The sequence below is a fragment of the Cydia pomonella genome, chromosome 27, assembly GCF_033807575.1.
Source record: "Cydia pomonella isolate Wapato2018A chromosome 27, ilCydPomo1, whole genome shotgun sequence".
Lineage (NCBI taxonomy): Eukaryota > Metazoa > Arthropoda > Insecta > Lepidoptera > Tortricidae > Cydia > Cydia pomonella.
The window spans coordinates 1,281,405-1,304,499 of record NC_084729.1 but is presented as its reverse complement, the minus strand read 5'-3'; the positions used below and the strand labels follow the sequence as shown (position 1 = coordinate 1,304,499).

At 46.8% G+C, this 23,095-nt stretch overlaps 3 protein-coding genes across 3 annotated transcripts; all 3 read left to right on the top strand.

Moving 5' to 3' along the window:
• Positions 1 to 1,497: 1,497 nt before the first annotated feature.
• LOC133532677 (major royal jelly protein 3-like) lies at positions 1,498 to 10,629 on the top strand. Its single transcript, XM_061871441.1, has 5 exons — positions 1,498 to 1,624; positions 2,050 to 2,097; positions 3,134 to 3,215; positions 8,741 to 9,005; positions 10,254 to 10,629. The coding sequence occupies exons 3-5, from the start codon at positions 3,204 to 3,206 to the stop codon at positions 10,454 to 10,456; spliced, it is 480 nt and encodes a 159-aa protein (XP_061727425.1). The 5' UTR covers positions 1,498 to 1,624; positions 2,050 to 2,097; positions 3,134 to 3,203; the 3' UTR covers positions 10,457 to 10,629.
• Positions 10,630 to 10,675: 46 nt separating this feature from the next.
• Positions 10,676 to 15,763, top strand: LOC133532676 (uncharacterized). The gene is made up of 3 exons (XM_061871440.1): positions 10,676 to 11,150; positions 15,252 to 15,402; positions 15,579 to 15,763. Exons 1-3 carry the CDS (start codon positions 10,994 to 10,996, stop codon positions 15,760 to 15,762), a joined length of 492 nt encoding a protein of 163 aa, XP_061727424.1. The 5' UTR covers positions 10,676 to 10,993; the 3' UTR covers position 15,763.
• A 995-nt stretch (positions 15,764 to 16,758) lies between these two features.
• LOC133532818 (transcriptional regulatory protein AlgP-like) lies at positions 16,759 to 21,719 on the top strand. Its single transcript, XM_061871669.1, has 5 exons — positions 16,759 to 16,838; positions 17,442 to 17,679; positions 18,061 to 18,301; positions 18,698 to 18,865; positions 19,247 to 21,719. Exons 1-5 carry the CDS (start codon positions 16,759 to 16,761, stop codon positions 19,399 to 19,401), a joined length of 882 nt encoding a protein of 293 aa, XP_061727653.1. The 3' UTR covers positions 19,402 to 21,719.
• Positions 21,720 to 23,095: the final 1,376 nt, after the last annotated feature.

Genomic DNA, 23,095 nt, shown 5'->3' with positions numbered 1-23,095 from the left:
CGGCAATCAATATGTTAAATAAAATGGCCCAGATTTGCAGCCGACGATGGCTATACCTATTCGCAAGCATTTCCCATTTGAGAAATTTTCGAAAATTCGCAAGCTAGTCGCTGGCGGTCGGACACATGCCCATAACTCCACTAGTCACATATAATCACAGACATTTGAAACCGCAGCCTAACCTTCCGGCGCTACAGACCGTCGGCGCGTGCGTGGCGTGCGGCGAGCGCGCCTCGGCGTTCTGCAGCGGCTGCCGTGTCACGCCGTACTGCTCGGCCGCCTGCCAGCGCCGCGACTGGGCCCACAGACACAAGACTGTGTGCCACAACCTGAAGCGGTGAGTGTACGTCTCGGCGTTCTGCAGCGGCTGCCGCGTCACGCCGTACTGCTCGGCCGCCTGCCAGCGCCGCGACTGGGCCCACAGACACAAGACTGTGTGCCACAACCTGAAGCGGTGAGTGTACGTCTCGGCGTTCTGCAGCGGCTGCCGCGTCACGCCGTACTGCTCGGCCGCCTGCCAGCGCCGCGACTGGGCCCACAGACACAAGACTGTGTGCCACAACCTGAAGCGGTGAGTGTACGTCTCGGCGTTCTGCAGCGGCTGCCGCGTCACGCCGTACTGCTCGGCCGCCTGCCAGCGCCGCGACTGGGCCCACAGACACAAGACTGTGTGCCACAACCTGAAGCGGTGAGTGTACGTCTCGGCGTTCTGCAGCGGCTGCCGCGTCACGCCGTACTGCTCGGCCGCCTGCCAGCGCCGCGACTGGGCCCACAGACACAAGACTGTGTGCCACAACCTGAAGCGGTGAGTGTACGTCTCGGCGTTCTGCAGCGGCTGCCGCGTCACGCCGTACTGCTCGGCCGCCTGCCAGCGCCGCGACTGGGCCCACAGACACAAGACTGTGTGCCACAACCTGAAGCGGTGAGTGTACGTCTCGGCGTTCTGCAGCGGCTGCCGCGTCACGCCGTACTGCTCGGCCGCCTGCCAGCGCCGCGACTGGGCCCACAGACACAAGACTGTGTGCCACAACCTGAAGCGGTGAGTGTACGTCTCGGCGTTCTGCAGCGGCTGCCGCGTCACGCCGTACTGCTCGGCCGCCTGCCAGCGCCGCGACTGGGCCCACAGACACAAGACTGTGTGCCACAACCTGAAGCGGTGAGTGTACGTCTCTGCGTTCTGCAGCGGCTGCCGCGTCACGCCGTACTGCTCGGCCGCCTGCCAGCGCCGCGACTGGGCCCACAGACACAAGACTGTGTGCCACAACCTGAAGCGGTGAGTGTACGTCTCTGCGTTCTGCAGCGGCTGCCGCGTCACGCCGTACTGCTCGGCCGCCTGCCAGCGCCGCGACTGGGCCCACAGACACAAGACTGTGTGCCACAACCTGAAGCGGTGAGTGTACGTCTCGGCGTTCTGCAGCGGCTGCCGCGTCACGCCGTACTGCTCGGCCGCCTGCCAGCGCCGCGACTGGGCCCACAGACACAAGACTGTGTGCCACAACCTGAAGCGGTGAGTGTACGTCTCGGCGTTCTGCAGCGGCTGCCGCGTCACGCCGTACTGCTCGGCCGCCTGCCAGCGTCGCGACTGGGCCCACAGACACAAGACTGTGTGCCACAACCTGAAGCGGTGAGTGTACGCCTCGGCGTTCTGCAGCGGCTGCCGCGTCACGCCGTACTGCTCGGTAAGCGGTCGGCTGGATGTTCAATGTTCACCACAGTTCGTGCTTGACGTCTGTTACTTGTAACTAATACAATGGACTAATTTACTTAAGACAGGTATTTGCAGGTCCTTAACCTTTTGACCGCCAAAGACGTCATATGACGCGCGCGGCTACAGCCCAATATCAACCTTCATGCGTACCGACAAGGTTCACATTTACGCGCCGCGTGCGATAGGCGTGGCGTTCAAAAGGTTAACTGAGGTCCCTTATTTATATGAGTCCAAACTCGAAATAAATGCGTAGTTAACGTATAATTATATATGTATGTAACCTCACCCGCAATATGAAATATGAAAATAAACTGTATTGAGTTATACATTTCTTGTTTCAGTCAATCCGGGGGCATTGCATCCAGACTTGACAATGATTCGGAGCCAGTGTGAGTATTCAATTGCACACTACACACAGTATAAATACAGGTACATGAACAAACAAATAGCAATTTGCTCTTGTATCGGATCGTTCTGTTTGGATTGCCTAAGCCAGGGATAGACTAAGCGATAAATGTCTCACGACACGTGTCGCCAGCGACATGTCGTATGTAAGGCGCGTAACGTCGCCCGTCATGTCGAGCGAAGTCCGGGAACGTCGCCCGCCATGTCGAGCGAAGTCCGGGAACGTCGCCCGCCATGTCGAGCGAAGTCCGGGAACGTCGCCCGCCATGTCGAGCGAAGTCCGGGAACGTCGCCCGCCATGTCGAGCGAAGTCCGGGAACGTCGCCCGCCATGTCGAGCGAAATCCGGGAACGTCGCCCGCCATGTCGAGCGAAGTCCGGGAACGTCGCGCCACGTCACTCGACGTCGCTGGCGACACATGTCGTGGGACATTAGTCGCCAAGTGTACTCCGCATGTTACTTGTACACTTGGGTACATAATACATAATATATATTTATTTGTGTATATGTATGTATGTATGTTGTGTATATATGTAGTTATATATTGCTATTATTTTTATATACAATACAATACAAATATACTTTATTGCACACCTCAATACAGAAACAGTACAAATATTACAACACATAAAGAAGAGGTAAACAACAGGCGGTCTTATCGCTAAAAAGCGATCTCTTCCAGACAACCTTTAGGTAGCGGAATTTAAAAAAAATATATATATGTTATGTCAGTAGGTGTTCGAGATGCAATAAAAGAAGTCTAGCACAGAATAAACACAAAACTAAACAATATAAAGTGTATAAATAGATTGTTATATTGTTTAGAATAACTTGATTTGTGTTTCATATTCCCTCTCGTTGTGTACAATCCTGCACTAACTGCAAGTTTCTGTTTGATCCAATGGTTGACTGTCAGAGAATGCCTTAAAGCATTAAGTCCGCCATTTGTACAATTTTATATCCTGCAATGAAGTTAAAAGAAAGTGTACCCCTGTGTTAAGAAGGAATGTTTTGTGTCAGGCCGCCGGCCGCCGCGCCGCGCCGGCCGCGCTCGCCCGGCGGGGACGCGCGCGACGCCGGCCCCGACAGGATGCCTCCAAAGGTTTATATTTTGTTTTTTTATTTATTTATTTAAATACAATACAAAGCTACTAACTATTCACTATTTAGCTTAGAATACATTTAAAAGTAGAAAAATTACTGTCTTGGGTGAGACTTGAACTCACGGCTTCTGGATCGATACTCCAGCGCTCTGCCATCTGAGCCACCAAGACCTCATCCATCAGGTTCCGGGGCAAACTGCCGAATCCGACACAAGAGCAGCCGATTCAACGGAGCCACGCCGTTTTGTCGCCTAAATAGTTTTTAGTAGTAATTTTATAAAATGTATATGTATGTTAGTCTGTAAGGTATTTGTAATATGTGCCTTGTTGCCTGAATCAAATTTTAAATAAATAAATAGGCAGCAAATTTTTCACCATATGGGTCTAGGGACCCTAGCGAGACCTACCGTAAGAACGTTACACTTCTTAGACTTCTTCTTCCTATCTCTTCTCTTCTTCTTCTTTTGCTGTATATAGTCTGACAAGCCATTTCCGTCAATAGAAAAAAGCGGCAGACTCACAAAGCAAAAAAACGGGACCACTTTTGAGCTTGACATTAATGTACCAAAATGTAAAGGTAGCTGACTGAAACACACAAAAAGCTGTATTTATCAAATATCACACTTCTGGGTTTGCGCAAACTTGGATTACACGCATTTAGGACCAAATGATGTTTTTAAAACTATTTCCAGTTTGCTGGGAATTAATTCGTCAAAACTTTATGTTTATCTAATTTGATTGGTCTAAAACTAGTTTTGACAGTTGAACAAGACGCAAAATGTTAATGGAAGATCGATCCTCCGCGTCTACATTCATAACTCCCACTAGAAAATGTTAAAAAACAATGAATTTATGACATGTTCTTTGTGTGAAAATGTCTACGACTTATCATGTACTACTCTTACGCTGCGAACTTTCAAGTCAATGACAAAAGATAAAAAATCATCTTGGAAATGTCGTCAATGCTTAAGCAAGAAGCCAAAAAAAGATACAAGCAAAACTAAAACTACAAATGAATGTCCCATGGACAAACTTGAATCACCCCTATTAAAAACGACTTCAACTGAGAACCTTGCTAGCGCCTTAAGCAATGCAGAAATTTCAGCATCCTCCCTCAATGATGACAGCCCAAGGAGTTTACCTTATATATCTCACCTGGACAACTCAGAAACCGCTGAATTAAAAGATAAACTCGAGAATGCTACAATTGAACTATCGAGTGCTCATTGTGAAATAGACCGATTGAACATTGAAAACAACAAACTTAAAAAACAAATAGAAGACTATCAAAAGAAGCATAATATATATAACAAATTACTTAATGAGGACACACCCAAAAGACGTACGCCGCAGCGAAATCTTAGAGTTATAGCTGTAGATGAAGCTGGAAAAAACAAAATTAGCCTTCTAGAGGATAAAATATCTCAATTACAGAAGAAAATACAATTATTAAAAAGAAAAATGTGTAATGTTCTTAACGAAAATAAGCAAATTAAACAACGATCAGATAAGGAAGCCAATACAACACTATCGAGCATAAAACGATTAGTAATAACATTACAGAAAACAATGAAGGATCTCATAGTAAAATCATCATCTCACGGAAATCAAACGTCACTTACAGATTCTAACACAAATACCGAAGAGAACTTCACACATATAGTAAGAAAAGAGACAACCAATGCAAGCCACAACCAGAAAAATGACAGCAAAAATAAAAGTACGAGGAAGAAAATCTGCATTCTGAGTGCAAATCATACGAATAAACTTCTACGTATTGCACAACATCACCTAAGCGTTGATTATGATCTCTGTCATCTCTTGTATCCACATGTAGGTGTAAGACATTTGTTACAAGACTTACCGCAAAAGCTCGCAGGGTTCACAAAAGATGACTATTGTATTGTATTCATTGGCGAGGAAGATTTCAAAGAGTCGCAAAACTATGCTACGTTAATTAAAGATATTAGAAATAGCATCCAAAAAGTAAACCATACAAATGTAATTTTGTGTGTTTCCTACCTTCAACTGCGGGGACAGACTAAATATGTTTAACTGGAGGGTAGAATCATTCAATAGGTTACTCTATCTTGACATAATAACACATGAATATGCATACATCTTAGATTCTAACAGGAACCTTTCATACGATCATACCATGTTCCATCGGCGATCTGGTCAGATTAACAATCGTGGTTTGGGTCAAATTTTTCAGGACATTACTGTTTTTCTATATCATTTGAGCGATTTCTTTATAGACGTTGACAACACTCTAACTCAGATAGATCAATACTCAGATCTAGATAGCAATAATGTAAAACCGAACAAGTACATCAATAAAATCACTAACTATTTTAAAGTCACAAAGAAAAGTGAAGAGAACTCTTTTTTAGACCAGGCCAGTTAGGTCCCAATACGGGAAAAAGGGGGTTAACAATCTTTCATCAAAATATAACAGGTGCATTGAATAAACAAGAGTTATATTGCGTATTGGATGAATTTAGAAGAAAGGGTACTTTTATAGATATAGTATGTCTCAGTGAAACATTTATACAAAAGGGATCAGAAATAAACTTGAAAATAAAAAATTACAATGTAGCTGCTAGTTTTTCTCGAGTGAACAAAAAGCGAGGTGGTGTCGCTATTCTCACAAGAGAAAATATTGAAAGCAAACCTATCTCAAATGTAGGAAAATATACTGATGAATGTGTTTTCGAATGTTGCGGTGTAGAATTATCAAATTATGGGATTTACGTTTTGTGTGTATATAGAACACCGACCTCCAATGTAGACACATTCCTATTGAAACTCGATCAGATGCTTATTGAATTAACAAAAAATAAAAAAAAACAAGTAATTTTATGTGGGGATATTAACATAGACTTGATAAAGAAGACAAGACATGCAAGGACATTTTTAGATACTATAGAGAACTACAACCTTAAAGCTCAAATAAAAGACCCGACTCGTATTACCAAACAGTCACAAACATGTATTGACCAAATTATCAGCAACGTACCCAATGGAGAAACCAGTATTCATGACTTGGGCCTTTCCGATCACACAGCCCAAACTTACCACATACCATTACTTAAACCTAAACCACAACCTGTGATATGGTGGTACCAACATAAAAGAGATTTCTCGAAGGAAAATAGACTAAAGTTTCTAAATCATTTATCGTGCCTCTCATTCAATGAAGTTTATGAAGAACATGACTCTGAACTAGCTTTTAATAAATTTCACGAACTTTACTGTCTATTTTACGAATTATGTTTCCCTATCATTAGAGTAAAAGTCAGGAACGTGTCAAAAAAATGTGTATGGCTGACAAAAGGGTTGCGTAAATGCTGTCGGAAAAAAAGAACTTTGTATATGGGATGCCGGTACAATAAATGCCCTGCCAATACTGCATTATATCGCAAGTATGCCATGATCCTAAAAAAATGTATAAAATATTCACAAAAAATGAGAAATGCATCTCATATAACCAAATCAACTAATAAATGTAAGGCATCCTGGAATGTCATAAAGCAGTACACGGCCGGAAATAATCATACTAAAAACATTCAGCAAATTATTGACAAAAACGTTGTATACAGTAATCCTGATCATGTCGCAGATGTTTTTAATAAATATTTCATTAATGTGATTGAAGACAACTGCCCTAAGATTGATACTTTGTCAGAAATCCATGAATCTGTACCACAATTCCAAAATAGTATTTTCCTGCGGCCTGTTAGCATTTCTGAACTTGGAAAAGTTGTTGCCTCTTTAAATAATTCTCAAGCAGTCGGTTATGACGATGTCAGTACTGATATTATAAAGATGAGTATTCACATTGTAGGTGAACCTTTAAGACACGCAATCAATTTATCTTTGACCCAAGGCTGTTTTCCGACGATTTTAAAAAAATCAATCGTCAAACCCTTATATAAAAAGGGGAACAAAACCCTTTTAGATAACTACAGGCCAATTACGCTTATATCAATTTTTTCTAAAGTCTATGAAAAAGTCTTATATGCAAGAATTAGTCACTTTATTGAAAGCAACGGTTTGCTTAAGGATGAGCAAAACGGATTTCGCAAACATAGAAATACAAGCCTTGCTATATTTCAACTAATGAAAACGGTTACGGATTGCATAAACGAGAAAATACCTGTTAGCGTTCTTTTTATGGACATGAGTAAGGCGTTCGATTTTGTATGTCATAAAAGATTGCTGGGGAAAATTTATCGGTACGGCATTCGTGGTTTGGCTTATAATTGGATAAAATCTTATCTGACGGATAGGATGCAATGCGTAGAGATATCTCAATACTGTCCTAAAAGTAAACACATTGTTAAACACAGATCAAATTTTGTGCATAATAAATATGGCGTACCACAAGGCAGTATAATGGGACCATTACTGTTCCTATTATACATCAATGATTTACCAGATATTCTGTCACAACAATGTTATCTTTTTGCTGATGACACAACTATTGTTATTAAAGCAGATAGTTTAGTCACTTACGAGGCATTGATTAATGACACCTTAAATAGAACAATAAAGTGGTTGGAATGTAACAACCTTAAGGTTAATTTAGGTAAAACCAAGTTAATGCAATTCTATACTAACAGGGGGAAACCACAAAATCTCGATGTTATTTATAATGGTAAAAAAATTGATGAAGTATCAAGTTTTAAATTTTTAGGTGTAACTCTTGACCGGTTTTGTAGCTGGAAAGAACACATCACCGACCTGTGTTCCAGAATGAACCGCTTTGTCTATGCTTTAAGAAGAATAAGCCAAGTAGTCTCAATTGATGCGGCTCTTACCTCCTACTACGGTTATATCCACTCAATCCTTCAATATGGAATAATAATGTGGGGTAGATCTACGGACATTGATGATGCATTTCTCATGCAAAAAAAATGTATAAGAGCTGTTTTTGGACTGAATACCTTAGATTCATGTAGACCTTATTTTAAAAATCAGCATATTTTATCTCTCCCGTCTATTTATATTTTTAACGCTTGCATATTTGTGTATCAACATGGCCACCTTTTCCAGCAAGTCAAAGAAGTGTATCGTAATCCTGTGCGGCCACAATATCGGAACAAACTATATATACCTCCAACAAAGCTGTCGCTGGTAGCAAAGAATGCATTTGTTATGTGCATAAAGATTTATAATAAAGCGCCAGATGAGATTAAAGACTTACCATTCATCAAATTCAAAAAGGCTTTAAAAAAATGGCTTGTAGATAAATGTTTTTATAGCATAAATGAATTTCTAGACTATAAGTAGCTCAATAAGTATATGTCAATTGTACATTATGCATGCCTGTAAGGTAGTTTTAGTGATACCATCAATGTACATACTTTGTATATATATATATATATATTCATAAAAACTGTACCTAAAACTATGCATAATAATAAATATTTCATTTCATAATAAATATTTCATTTCATTTCATAGAGTCTTCTAACTAATCAGTTTGCCGGACTATACTTTTCCCACCTTACATTTCTAGAAATTCGGCCCTCCGGGCAGCGCGACCGCCCCGACTCCCGTCGCTAGAGCCAACAACGCACGCAACGAGGATAGAGGTCGTCCCGACAACCGTCCCGACAACCGTGGCCACGACAACCGCGGCCGTGCGGACAACCGCGGCTCTGACAACCGCGGTTCTGACAACCGCGGTTCTGATAACCGCGGCTCTGACAACCGTGGACGCTCGGACAACTGGCAGGACAATCGAGGGGATAATCGGAGCAGATTCAACCGGTCTAGCGATGGTAATTTGTCATATTTGCGATATGTATTCATTTCAGCATTACACCCCGTTGTTTATCATTAGAAAAAAAGGTAATTAATTTTGACGTGTCATTGAAAAACGCTTTTAATAAATAAGACGGCAAATATGTAACAATTATATAGCAAGGATATAAATGTACATTCTTTTGACTTCATCAGTGATTGTTACTATTATTTTTTAAGGCGGTTTTCAATACAAAGATTTGTAATGCTAAAAAAATGAGGTATATATAGTCAACATTCGCATATACTCAAGAAAACTAACACTAGCCGCTGAGGGCGGCTGTTCAGTGTGGCAGCGGACCGCGGCCGTTCGATTAATCTAGATTAGGAATATTCTGTATTTTGCTAAGCCCTATCCGGGTCCTAGTAGATATGTATGTACCTAGCATTAAGTTGCATTTGTCTACTGTAATCTACTTTGGTTGCAAATAAATATTGAAATTGAAATTAACAGTGGCTCTGACAGCCGTGGTTCTGACAACCGCGGTTCTGACAACTGGTCATATAACCGTGGACGCTCGGACTAGGGGCAGGACCGAGGACAGTCTGACAACATTCAAGCGATTGAATCACGGTACTGCCTAAGGTATTGCCGGACCGATGCGACCTTCAAACCTTCAATAAAAAAAAAGTGGCTGTGACAGAATCGGACAGACAGACGGACATGACGAATCTATAAGGGTTCCGTTTTTTGCCATTTGGCTACGGAACCCTAAAAATGGGACCTACTCCCATATTAACCGTTTTCCAGGCCGCACTAATATACAAGGGTTTCCCAAAAAAACAAATATATTCCAATTAATCCAGCTTTGATGATTCATTTGAAGGCAAGTCTCATTTTCCAAAAGTGCAATCTAATTTGAACCTTAAATCGGAATACTAAAGTTGAAATTCTAGGCGCGTATGTGGTCGATAAATCGTACTATGCCTGGAAAAGGGTTAAATTCCGGCAAAGCAATTACAACCCCTCTGGTGTTACGGGTGTCCATGGGCGACGGTAATCGCTTACTAATCACCATCAGGCGATTCGTGTGCTCGTTTGCCTCCTATATAATAAAAAATGCGATATTTGCAATCATACTATAACACGGTACTATTCAACCGATTAATATACAATAAACATAAAAGTTCCTCTTTGAGAATGCATTTGTACATTTTTTGTACTTAATATTGCGACACCCCACTCAAATTAGTCAATTTAAATTACGATCCATCATTTCTTTCAGGTGACGACCACAGGTCAAGGCCCAATGACAGAAACAAAGACAACAGTAACTTTGGTGTCAAAAACGAGGATTTTACTCGCAAGAACGACCGACAAGACAGCCGTCCAAGAAACCAGGATGGAGGCAATAGGAACCCGAGACAGCAATCGGGAGTAGACAAGCCGAGAGACGATGAAGACTGGGGCCGTGAGTATTTTGTGTAACAGTTACTTTGGTCGCAAGAATGGCGAGAGACAAGACAATCGTACAAGAAACCAGGATGGAGGCAATAGGAACCCGAGACAGCAATCGGGAGTAGACAAGCCGAGAGACGATGAAGAATGGGGCCGTGAGTATTTTGTGTAACAGTTACTTTGGTCGCAAGAATGGCGAGAGACAAGACAATCGTACAAGAAAACCAGGATGGATGCAATAGAGCTCGAGACAGCAATCGGGAGTAGACAAGCCGAGAGACGATGAAGACTGGGGCCGTGAGTATTTTGTGTAACAGTTACTTTGGTCGCAAGAATGGCGAGAGACAAGACAATCGTACAAGAAACCAGGATGGAGGCAATAGGAACCCGAGACAGCAATCGGGAGTAGACAAGCCGACAGACGATGAAGAATGGGGCCGTGAGTATTTTGTGTAACAGTTACTTTGGTCGCAAGAATGGCGAGAGAACAAGACAATCGTACAAGAAACCAGGATGGAGGCAATAGGAACGCGAGACAGCAATCGGGAGTAGACAAGCCGAGAGACGATGAAGACTGGGGCCGTGAGTATTTTGTGTAACAGTTACTTTGGTCGCAAGAATGGCGAGAGACAAGACACTCGTACAAAAAACCAGGATGGAGGCAATAGGAACCCGAGACAGCAATCGGGAGTAGACAAGCCGAGAGACGATGAAGACTGGGGCCGTGAGTATTTTGTGTAACAGTTACTTTGGTCGCAAGAATGGCGAGAGACAAGACAATCGTACAAGAAACCAGGATGGAGGCAATAGAGCTCGAGACAGCAATCGGAGTAGACAAGTCGGGAGACGATGAAGACTGGGGCCGTGAGTATTTTGTGTAACAGTTACTTTGGTCGCAAGAATGGCGAGAGACAAGACAATCGTACAAGAAACCAGGATGGAGGCAATAGGAACTCGAGACAGCAATCGGGAGTAGACAAAGCCGAGAGACGATGAAGACTGGGGCCGTGAGTATTTTGTGTAACAGTTACTTTGGTCGCAAGAATGGCGAGAGACAAGACAATCATACAAGAAACCAGGATGGAGGCAATAGAGCTCGAGACAGCAATCGGGAGTAGACAAGTCGGGAGACGATGAAGACTGGGGCCGTGAGTATTTTGTGTAACAGTTACTTTGGTCGCAAGAATGGCGAGAGACAAGACAATCGTACAAGAAACCAGGATGGAGGCAATAGGAACTCGAGACAGCAATCGGGAGTAGACAAAGCCGAGAGACCACTGACCTATCACACATAGACAGTTACTCCTCATAAGGCTAATCTGGCCAAAAGTGAAGCCGAAACTCGATCGATGTGTGCGTGCGACGCTCGTGTCTTACGCTCAGCGACACACACATATATACAAAAACGGGTTGCCAGAGTTCATTTATTCCCCTTAAAGTAGATGGATTTTAACCACATCCTTATACTTGGCTATCAATCATTTGGGAGTGTGTATGTAGATATTAAATTTGTAGCAAAAGCTTTCAAGGTTTCTTTTAAGGACTTTGCATTTCTGTACTTTGTGAAATAATGTTTAAATAAAAAAAACGTTTATTTTTTTTATTTTACAAATGTGCACAGATGGCTGGTAGAATTGACTTTGGAATAATGATTTTAAATGATAAATATTTAATGACGATCATTTGGATTTGATTTGGTTTGATTTTATTTGACTAATATTTTCTTCGGGTTAGTGTGGTGAAAAGTTTTGTGTTTCACTTGGGGCAAAATTTGTTTAACTCTCGTAACTTGAAACCCTCGCAACGCTCAAGATTCCATTTTTCGACATTTTGGATCTTTATTTAGCTCGAGTAGCAATATTAGCACGAGCGGTTAAACAACAACTTTTCCACTTGTAAAACAAATAACTATTTATCGTCAGTACTAGTAATTGTACCTGCAGGCCTAGCCAAGGTGGCAATCGCTATTGCTTCGAACAACGAAACGCTTTGTGTCTCTCTATCAGTCTTCCATATAAGTGCGACAGTGACAGTTGCGTTTCGTTTTTACAGACCTTAACTGTAACACCTGTGTTCCACAAATAAAATTTACTTTACTTGCTCATCAAAATGGCGAGAGCATATTCGACTATGTTTAGTCGGTTTCCATATTGCATCGTTCCTATTTAATCTAATTTTTCCGTCCATCTCGCAGACAGAAGCGGATCAGTCGGAAATCTAAAACGAATATCACACAAAATAAAAATATGAATTTAAACTGTAATTTTATAAAAGACAAAACATAATTTGAAATAAAAGAATGAAAAACTAAAAAAGAATATTTTCTATAGTCATACAAGGAACTTAAAGTAAGCATATTAATTTTATCAATGTAATCGTCATGCCTCATTTGGAGGAAAAAAGATTCATATCACCTGGCAACATTTATAAGTAATGGCGGCTGACGAAAATTTGGATTTTTGTATTTACAATTACGTAAAAATATCACATTAAACTGGATACTTACGCATGAAATGTTATATCAGGCGGTTTGTTTTTATTCACTGATGTGTTGTGACACCAATTCACCGCACAAACAAACCATCTTTCTTGTATTTTTTAATTTATAACCGGGAGGTGTACACAAACCAACTCGACCTTGAGTACTGCGAGGGCCGTTCGGATACGATGACACGAGGGCGACATAATGTCGTACTCGAAATGGCTTCACTAGGGATGTACAGACTAGGCATCTAGGTTAGTTATAAATCTATGCGAGAGACGATGAAGACTGGGGCCGTGAGTATTTTGTGTAACAGTTACTTTGGTCGCAAGAATGGCGAGAGACAAGACAATCGTACAAGAAACCAGGATGGAGGCAATAGAGCTCGAGACAGCAATCGGGAGTAGACAAGTCGGGAGACAATGAAGACTGGGGCCGTGAGTATTTTGTGTAACAGTTACTTTGGTCGCAAGAATGGCGAGAGACATGACAATCGTACAAGAATCCAGGATGGAGGCAATAGGAACTCGAGACAGCAATCGGGAGTAGACAAGCCGAGAGACGATGAAGACTGGAGTCGTGAGTATTTTGTGTAACAGTTACTTCAGTCGCAAGAATGGCGAGAGACAAGACAATCGTACAAAAAACCAGGATGGAGGCAATAGGAACGCGAGACAGCAATCGGGAGTAGACAAGCCGAGAGACGATGAAGACTGGGGCTTATACACAAAATACTCAATTTTGTGTATAACTGTTACTTTGGTCGCAAGAATGGCGAGAGACAAAACAATCGTACAAGAAACCAGGATGGAGGCAATAGGAACCCGAGACAGCAATCGGGAGTAGACAAGCCGAGAGACGATGAAGACTGGGGCTTATACACAAAATATTCAATTTTGTGTATAACAGTTACTTTGGTCGCAAGAATGGCGACAGACCAGACAAGAAACAAGGATGCAGGCAATCGGAACTTGAGACATAAATCCGGAGTTTGCAAGCCGAGAGACTAATTGAGACTGAGCCGTGAGTTTTTTTTTGTATAACGGCGACAGACAAGACAATCGTACAAGAATCCAGGATGGAGGCAATAGGAACAATAGGAGTTTCTAGACTAGTATTTTTATACAATTTTGATGTTTGACGATCCTTTTGTGAAATTCTTATTATTAAGTTTACCATATCTATAATAGTTCAATGTTTTTTTTAGAACAATAATAACTGCATGAATAAATTGCTCTGATATTTAGATTAAGATGATATTTGTAAAATTTGACGATTTAAAAGTGCTTGTTGCTAGGCCTATTTGAATAAAGAATATTTTGACTTTGACTTTGAACTCGAGACGGCAATCCAAAATAGGCAAGCCGAGTCTCAATAGGAAAAAGAATAAAAATTTATTTCTTACATTAGAACTTACAACTTATTATATTTCATCATCAAAGGACATCAAAATAAGCAGCAATCATTTCTTTAGCAATTATATATTAGGAAACAATTGTTAGATGTGTAGTTTTTATCTAAAAATCAACTAACACAGACACGTCATCATGCTGCACCGCTTGCTTTTTTAGGGTTCCGTAGTCAACTAGGAACCCTTATAGTTTCGCCATGTCCGTCTGTCTGTCTGTCTGTCTGTCTGTCTGTCTGTCTGTCTGTCTGTCTGTCCGAGGCTTTGCTCCGTGGTCGTTAGTGCTAGAAAGCTGAAATTTGGCATGAATATATAAATAAATAAAGCCGACAAAGTCGTACAATAAAATCTAAAAATTTAATTTTTTTTAGGGTACCTTCCCTACACGTAAAGTGGGGGTGAAATTTTTTTTTCGCTTCAACCCTAGAGTGTGGGGTATCGTTGGAAAGCTCTTTCAAAACTAATAGGGGTTTTCACGAAACATTTTTTAATAAAGTGAATATATTCGGAGATAATCGCTCCGAAAGAAAAAAAAAAAACGTGTCCCCCCCCCCCCCCCCCCTCTAACTTTTGAACCATAGGTCCAAAAAATATGAAAAAAATCGTGGAAGTAGAGCTTAAGAAAGACATTAAATGAAAACTATAGCGGACATGATCAGTTTCGCTGTTTTTGAGTTATCGCAAAAAGTTTTCCCTTCATAGTAAAAAGACTTACTTTAATTAGGTACTGATTATGCAAATTTGCCTATTTGTTTAACTCGGGTGAAAGGTACCGTTTCATCCCTTGGTTAACAATTTACTATACTTTAAGCTCCAGTTTAGCTTATTGTGACGGAAGAGTAACTACGGAACCCTACACTGAGCGTGGCCCGACATGCTCTTGGCCGGTTATTTAAAATTTTATTTACATAGAGGGCAAATATTTATTTTTTCAGCGAAACCCGAGCAAAAATCCGAGGAGCCCAAGCCCAATTTCGGCTTCAAGCCAAAAGTGGGCGCCGTGTCCAAGGAGGAGCCCAAGGTGCAGCCTCAGGTCGCCAGCACTCCTCCCGCCGCCGCTCCCAAGCCCGCTTTGGTGCCTAAGAAGTAAGTAGTAGGCCATTTTCATTTTCTACACACTTGTTTGTAATGTGGCATTTATTGAATTTGCTTGTAGCGGAATCTTTCAGCTTCAGTTCAAGCGTACTCTGGCAAAAAATATTCATATTCATTTATTTTTATTATAAGTTTAGTAAAATTTGTTTAACTATTTACGTTTTCAGCTGCATTATCGACCTGCTGCCCGTCAACGACACCTTCATCCTCTCCGTCGACTCCACCGCCGAGAGCTGCGACAGCGGCAGCGGCTTCGTCTGCGTCACCATGCACGGGGACTACTCGGACAACTACGAGCGCCTGCTGGACCCGTTCGGACAGGCTTGTGAAGCCAGCGAGGCCATAGAGTGAGTAACACCACCTTCGTCCGGCTACGTCTGCGTCACCATGCACGGGGACTACTCGGACAACTACGAGCGCCTGCTGGACCCGTTCGGACAGGCCTGTGAAGCCAGCGAGGCCATAGAGTGAGTAACACCACCTTCGTCCGGCTACGTCTGCGTCACCATGCACGGGGACCACTCGGACAACTACGAGCGCCTGCTGGACCCGTTCGGACAGGCCTGTGAAGCCAGCGAGGCCATAGAGTGAGTAACACCACCTTCGTCCGGCTACGTCTGCGTCACCATGCACGGGGACCACTCGGACAACTACGAGCGCCTGCTGGACCCGTTCGGACAGGCCTGTGAAGCCAGCGAGGCCATAGAGTGAGTAACACCACCTTCGTCCGGCTACGTCTGCGTCACCATGCACGGGGACCACTCGGACAACTACGAGCGCCTGCTGGACCCGTTCGGACAGGCCTGTGAAGCCAGCGAGGCCATAGAGTGAGTAACACCACCTTCGTCCGGCTACGTCTGCGTCACCATGCACGGGGACCACTCGGACAACTACGAGCGCCTGCTGGACCCGTTCGGACAGGCCTGTGAAGCCAGCGAGGCCATAGAGTGAGTAACACCACCTTCGTCCGGCTACGTCTGCGTCACCATGCACGGGGACCACTCGGACAACTACGAGCGCCTGCTGGACCCGTTCGGACAGGCCTGTGAAGCCAGCGAGGCCATAGAGTGAGTAACACCACCTTCGTCCGGCTACGTCTGCGTCACCATGCACGGGGACCACTCGAACAACTACGAGCGCCTGCTGGATCCGTTCGGACAGGCTTGTGAAGCCAGCGAGGCCATAGAGTGAGTAACACCACCTTCGTCCGGCTACGTCTGCGTCACCATGCACGGGGACCACTCTGACAACTACGAGCGCCTGCTGGACCCGTTCGGACAGGCCTGTGAAGCCAGCGAGGCCATAGAGTGAGTAACACCACCTTCGTCCGGCTACGTCTGCGTCACCATGCACGGGGACCACTCGGACAACTACGAGCGCCTGCTGGACCCGTTCGGACAGGCCTGTGAAGCCAGCGAGGCCATAGAGTGAGTAACACCACCTTCGTCCGGCTACGTCTGCGTCACCATGCACGGGGACCACTCGAACAACTACGAGCGCCTGCTGGATCCGTTCGGACAGGCTTGTGAAGCCAGCGAGGCCATAGAGTGAGTAACACCACCTTCGTCCGGCTACGTCTGCGTCACCATGCACGGGGACCACTCTGACAACTACGAGCGCCTGCTGGACCCGTTCGGACAGGCCTGTGAAGCCAGCGAGGCCATAGAGTGAGTAACACCACCTTCGTCCGGCTACGTCTGCGTCACCATGCACGGGGACCACTCGGACAACTACGAGCGCCTGCTGGACCCGTTCGGACAGGCTTGTGAAGCCAGCGGGGCCATAGAGTGAGTAACACCACCTTCGTCCGGCTACGTTTGCGTCACCATGCACGGGGACTACTCGGACAACTACGAGCACCTGGTGGGTTCTTACGGGTCCGAACGCCTGGATCTGTCACCGAACGACCTGACTTTAACCTACATTATTTGATCATGAAATGTTTTTATCTACCCTCAACCGGCTTAAGGAGCCATTTGAGGGTAGATTTTGTTAACTTTTATTGAAATACCTAAAGATACCGAGTATAGACTGGAACCGTGTAATGATGGTGTAATTCGCAGGCCGGAGACGGGCGCCACGTTCGCGTACCTGGAGGCGTCAGAGGGCGCGTGGTACCGCGCGCGGCGCCTGGGCGCGGCGCGCGCGGCGCTGCTGGACGCGGCGCGGCTCGTGCGCCTGGCGCCCGGCGCCGCCGCCCGCCGCCTGCCGCGGGACTTCGCCGCCATACCCGAGTTCTGCGCGCACCTCGCCAACCACAACGTGCAGGTACTCCCTGCCTCCACACATTTGTCTCGGTAAAAAAAAAACAATTTGATTAATTTAATTGCTTAAAATATTTGTACATAATTTTCAATCGTGGCTGAATGCCGAATAGGTCTGTGCCTTCCATGCCTAACTTGTCAACAAATGACAATATGACAGACGAATGTTTGATATGTCATCGTATTTAAGAATAATTCCGCCTAAAATTTAGTTGTTTCTTCGCAAGTGTGATAAAAAACATTGTGTTACTCTAGGGGTAAGAATATTGCAAACTCGGGTCTTTAATTCACCCTTTGATTTCACACTTACCCCCCTCGTTGCACAATGCACTATTAAACGCCGTTCGTAAATCATAAATACTATATATTTAGTGTGTTTCAACAGCTAAAAGACCAAGTGCAATGCACAGTAGTGTCCAAATCGGGCGAGACCCTCAACGTGTCCCTCGTGAACCTGGAGACGGGCGCGGCGCTCGGCTCCGGCACCGTGCGGCGCTGGCTGCCGCGCCTCGACACGCCGGCAGCTGCACCTGCTGCACCTCCCGCTGCTGCAGTTGCTGCACCTCCTGCTGTTGCAGCTGCTGCACCTCCTGCTGCCGCGCCCGCTCAGCCTGCTGCACCGAGTGGTGAGTACACCCTTAGCAATTGAATCCCTAAAAATTTGTACACATCGGCTGCGTGTAAATTGTAATATACAGATGCTTATGAGAAACGGCACACCGCTTGCGGGACGTGTGCGTGCTTTCCTCCTACGCGTACGTCGGTCGAGCGTACGAATAACACGTTCTATGAGCCATCGTACAGCGACGCTTTTTTTTATATCACGACGGTGGCAAGCCAGCATACGGCCCGCCTGATGGTAAGCAGTCACCGTACCCTATGGACGCCTGCAACTCCAAAGGTGTTACATGCGCGTTGCCGACCCTTTAAAAATCTCTACACTCTTTTTTTGAAGAACCTGATGAAAGAACGTCGATGCAGCTTTCTGTTTTGAGCCTATATAATACGTTGTATGTTTCCAGGTCCCGCGCCGCCGCCGCAGGTGAGCCGGCCGGCCGTCAGCCACGGCGGCAGCTACGTGCTGGTGGACGCCGCGGCGCCCGAGCGCGTGTTCGTGCGGCCCGCCGCCAGGGGCCCGCAGGCCGAGTTCGACGAGATCGTGTGTGAGGTGGCGCTGTACGGTGCCGCAGGTCAGGGACTAACCCTCTTATTCACCATTTTCTTTCCTAGTCGGTTTTGTGTTATAATTACTAATATTTCTTCAAATTTGATTCGCCGATTTTGTTGAAAAAAATATGCGAAAATGTGACGTCACACCAGGGGGGGTTGCCAAATGTGACCTAGTGTGACAAGGAGGGGGGAGGGGTCAAAAAACCTAAATATTCGTGTGATGTAATTAATGGATGATCCCCTGGTCAAAATATGTCAAACGAACCAACGCCCGTAACGTCGACCTCTTCGAAACTACTCTCCCTTACTAATTTTACATAATTGCAACCCTTACTACACTTTTAAAGAAATCAATTCTGATGAAAAGTGTTATTTATTATAATGAAATATTTCCCTCGCAGAAGACACGCCGCGGCTGAAGGAGCTGCCCCAGGCGGGGCAGACGGTGGTGGCGCGCTTCACGGACGGCCACCACTACCGCGCGCTCGTGCAGCGCGTCAGCTCCAAGCACCGGCGCTGCCTGCTCGAGTACATCGAGTACGGTGAGTGTTGCTGACACCTACTGATACTGGACAATAACCTGAAGGAGCTGCCCCAGGCGGGGCAGACGGTGGTGGCGCGCTTCACGGACGGCCACCACTACCGCGCGCTCGTGCAGCGCGTCAGCTCCAAGCACCGGCGCTGCCTGCTCGAGTACATCGAGTACGGTGAGTGTTGCTGACACCTACTGATACTGGACAATAACCTGAAGGAGCTGCCCCAGGCGGGGCAGACGGTGGTGGCGCGCTTCACGGACGGCCACCACTACCGCGCGCTCGTGCAGCGCGTCAGCTCCAAGCACCGGCGCTGCCTGCTCGAGTACATCGAGTACGGTGAGTGTTGCTGACACCTACTGATACTGGACAATAACCTGAAGGAGCTGCCCCAGGCGGGGCAGACGGTGGTGGCGCGCTTCACGGACGGCCACCACTACCGCGCGCTCGTGCAGCGCGTCAGCTCCAAGCACCGGCGCTGCCTGCTCGAGTACATCGAGTACGGTGAGTGTTGCTGACACCTACTGATACTGGACAATAACCTGAAGGAGCTGCCCCAGGCGGGGCAGACGGTGGTGGCGCGCTTCACGGACGGCCACCACTACCGCGCGCTCGTGCAGCGCGTCAGCTCCAAGCACCGGCGCTGCCTGCTCGAGTACATCGAGTACGGTGAGTGTTGCTGACACCTACTGATACTGGACAATAACCTGAAGGAGCTGCCCCAGGCGGGGCAGACGGTGGTGGCGCGCTTCACGGACGGCCACCACTACCGCGCGCTCGTGCAGCGCGTCAGCTCCAAGCACCGGCGCTGCCTGCTCGAGTACATCGAGTACGGTGAGTGTTGCTGACACCTACTGATACTGGACAATAACCTGAAGGAGCTGCCCCAGGCGGGGCAGACGGTGGTGGCGCGCTTCACGGACGGCCACCACTACCGCGCGCTCGTGCAGCGCGTCAGCTCCAAGCACCGGCGCTGCCTGCTCGAGTACATCGAGTACGGTGAGTGTTGCTGACACCTACTGATACTGGACAATAACCTGAAGGAGCTGCCCCAGGCGGGGCAGACGGTGGTGGCGCGCTTCACGGACGGCCACCACTACCGCGCGCTCGTGCAGCGCGTCAGCTCCAAGCACCGGCGCTGCCTGCTCGAGTACATCGAGTACGGTGAGTGTTGCTGACACCTACTGATACTGGACAATAACCTGAAGGAGCTGCCCCAGGCGGGGCAGACGGTGGTGGCGCGCTTCACGGACGGCCACCACTACCGCGCGCTCGTGCAGCGCGTCAGCTCCAAGCACCGGCGCTGCCTGCTCGAGTACATCGAGTACGGTGAGTGCTGCTGACACCTACTGATACTGGACAATAACCTGAAGGAGCTGCCCCAGGCGGGGCAGACGGTGGTGGCGCGCTTCACGGACGGCCACCACTACCGCGCGCTCGTGCAGCGCGTCAGCTCCAAGCACCGGCGCTGCCTGCTCGAGTACATCGAGTACGGTGAGTGTTGCTGACACCTACTGATACTGGACAATAACCTGAAGGAGCTGCCCCAGGCGGGGCAGACGGTGGTGGCGCGCTTCACGGACGGCCACCACTACCGCGCGCTCGTGCAGCGCGTCAGCTCCAAGCACCGGCGCTGCCTGCTCGAGTACATCGAGTACGGTGAGTGTTGCTGACACCTACTGATACTGGACAATAACCTGAAGGAGCTGCCCCAGGCGGGGCAGACGGTGGTGGCGCGCTTCACGGACGGCCACCACTACCGCGCGCTCGTGCAGCGCGTCAGCTCCAAGCACCGGCGCTGCCTGCTCGAGTACATCGAGTACGGTGAGTGTTGCTGACACCTACTGATACTGGACAATAACCTGAAGGAGCTGCCCCAGGCGGGGCAGACGGTGGTGGCGCGCTTCACGGACGGCCACCACTACCGCGCGCTCGTGCAGCGCGTCAGCTCCAAGCACCGGCGCTGCCTGCTCGAGTACATCGAGTACGGTGAGTGTTGCTGACACCTACTGATACTGGACAATAACCTGAAGGAGCTGCCCCAGGCGGGGCAGACGGTGGTGGCGCGCTTCACGGACGGCCACCACTACCGCGCGCTCGTGCAGCGCGTCAGCTCCAAGCACCGGCGCTGCCTGCTCGAGTACATCGAGTACGGTGAGTGTTGCTGACACCTACTGATACTGGACAATAACCTGAAGGAGCTGCCCCAGGCGGGGCAGACGGTGGTGGCGCGCTTCACGGACGGCCACCACTACCGCGCGCTCGTGCAGCGCGTCAGCTCCAAGCACCGGCGCTGCCTGCTCGAGTACATCGAGTACGGTGAGTGTTGCTGACACCTACTGATACTGGACAATAACCTGAAGGAGCTGCCCCAGGCGGGGCAGACGGTGGTGGCGCGCTTCACGGACGGCCACCACTACCGCGCGCTCGTGCAGCGCGTCAGCTCCAAGCACCGGCGCTGCCTGCTCGAGTACATCGAGTACGGTGAGTGCTGCTGACACCTACTGATACTGGACAATAACCTGAAGGAGCTGCCCCAGGCGGGGCAGACGGTGGTGGCGCGCTTCACGGACGATAGGCGTGGCGTTCAAAAGGGTAAAAAAAGATATATCGGAGCGGCCAAAGTGCTGACAAATATCTGAACACGCCTTTATTGTCAATGCGTTAGAGTGCGTGTTGAGATATTTTTGATCATCTTGCCGCTTCGATATTTCTGATGGTGTCTGTACCTTGTATAGTAAGTTTCGATAATTTTTTTTTGTTTGAGAAAGTAATGAAACAAAAGAAATGCTACATTGTTTGGTTTATGAAAGGTTTTAATTGATTGAAACGGAGTGTACATAATAATGCACATTGGACCTTACGAGTATAAATACAAATAGTCAAATTGCTGATAAAATGTTGTTTGCAGGCAACGCAACGATAGTAGAAGACTTGGAGACCCTCTGCCCGTGTCCCGAGAAGTTCTCCCTCGCCGCCCGGCCGACGCTCACCTCGCACGTGACGCTTCAGGTGAAGCAGGAAGCGTTCTCTGACGCCGCCACCGCCTACTTGGACAAGCTGAAGGACGATGCCACGGAGTTGACATTGGTGAGTGTTGTACAGTAGGGCACTGTATGTCATATGTCACGCGTGACGCTTGACGCTGAAGGAAGCGTTCTCTGACGCCGCCACCGCCTACTTGGACAAACTGAAGGACGATGCCACCGAGTTGACAGTGGCGAGTGTTGTACAGTAGGGCACTGTATATCGTATGTCACGCGTGACGCTTGACGCTGAAGAAAGCGTTCTATGACGCCGCTACCGCCTACTTGGACAAGCTGAAGGACGATGCCACAGAATTGACATTGGTGAGTGTTGTATAGTAGGGCACTGTATGTCGTATGTCACGCGTGACGCTTGACGCTGAAGAAAGCGTTCCCTGACGCCGCTACCGCCTACTTGGACAAGCTGCCACTGAGTTGACTTTGGTGAGTTCTGTATAGTAGGGCATTGTATGACTATGACGCACGTCACACTTGACGCTTCAGAAGCGTTGTCTGACGCCGTTACCTCGTTACCTACTCATTTAAGTCCTGTTTTTGTACTATGAACTTTTCTTTAGTAGTGTACAATAAAGAATTTTGTTATTATTACTAACCCCTCTGGTTTTGCAGGGGTCCATGGGCGATGGCAATCGCTTACAATCAGGCGATTCGTATGCTCGTTTGCCTCCTA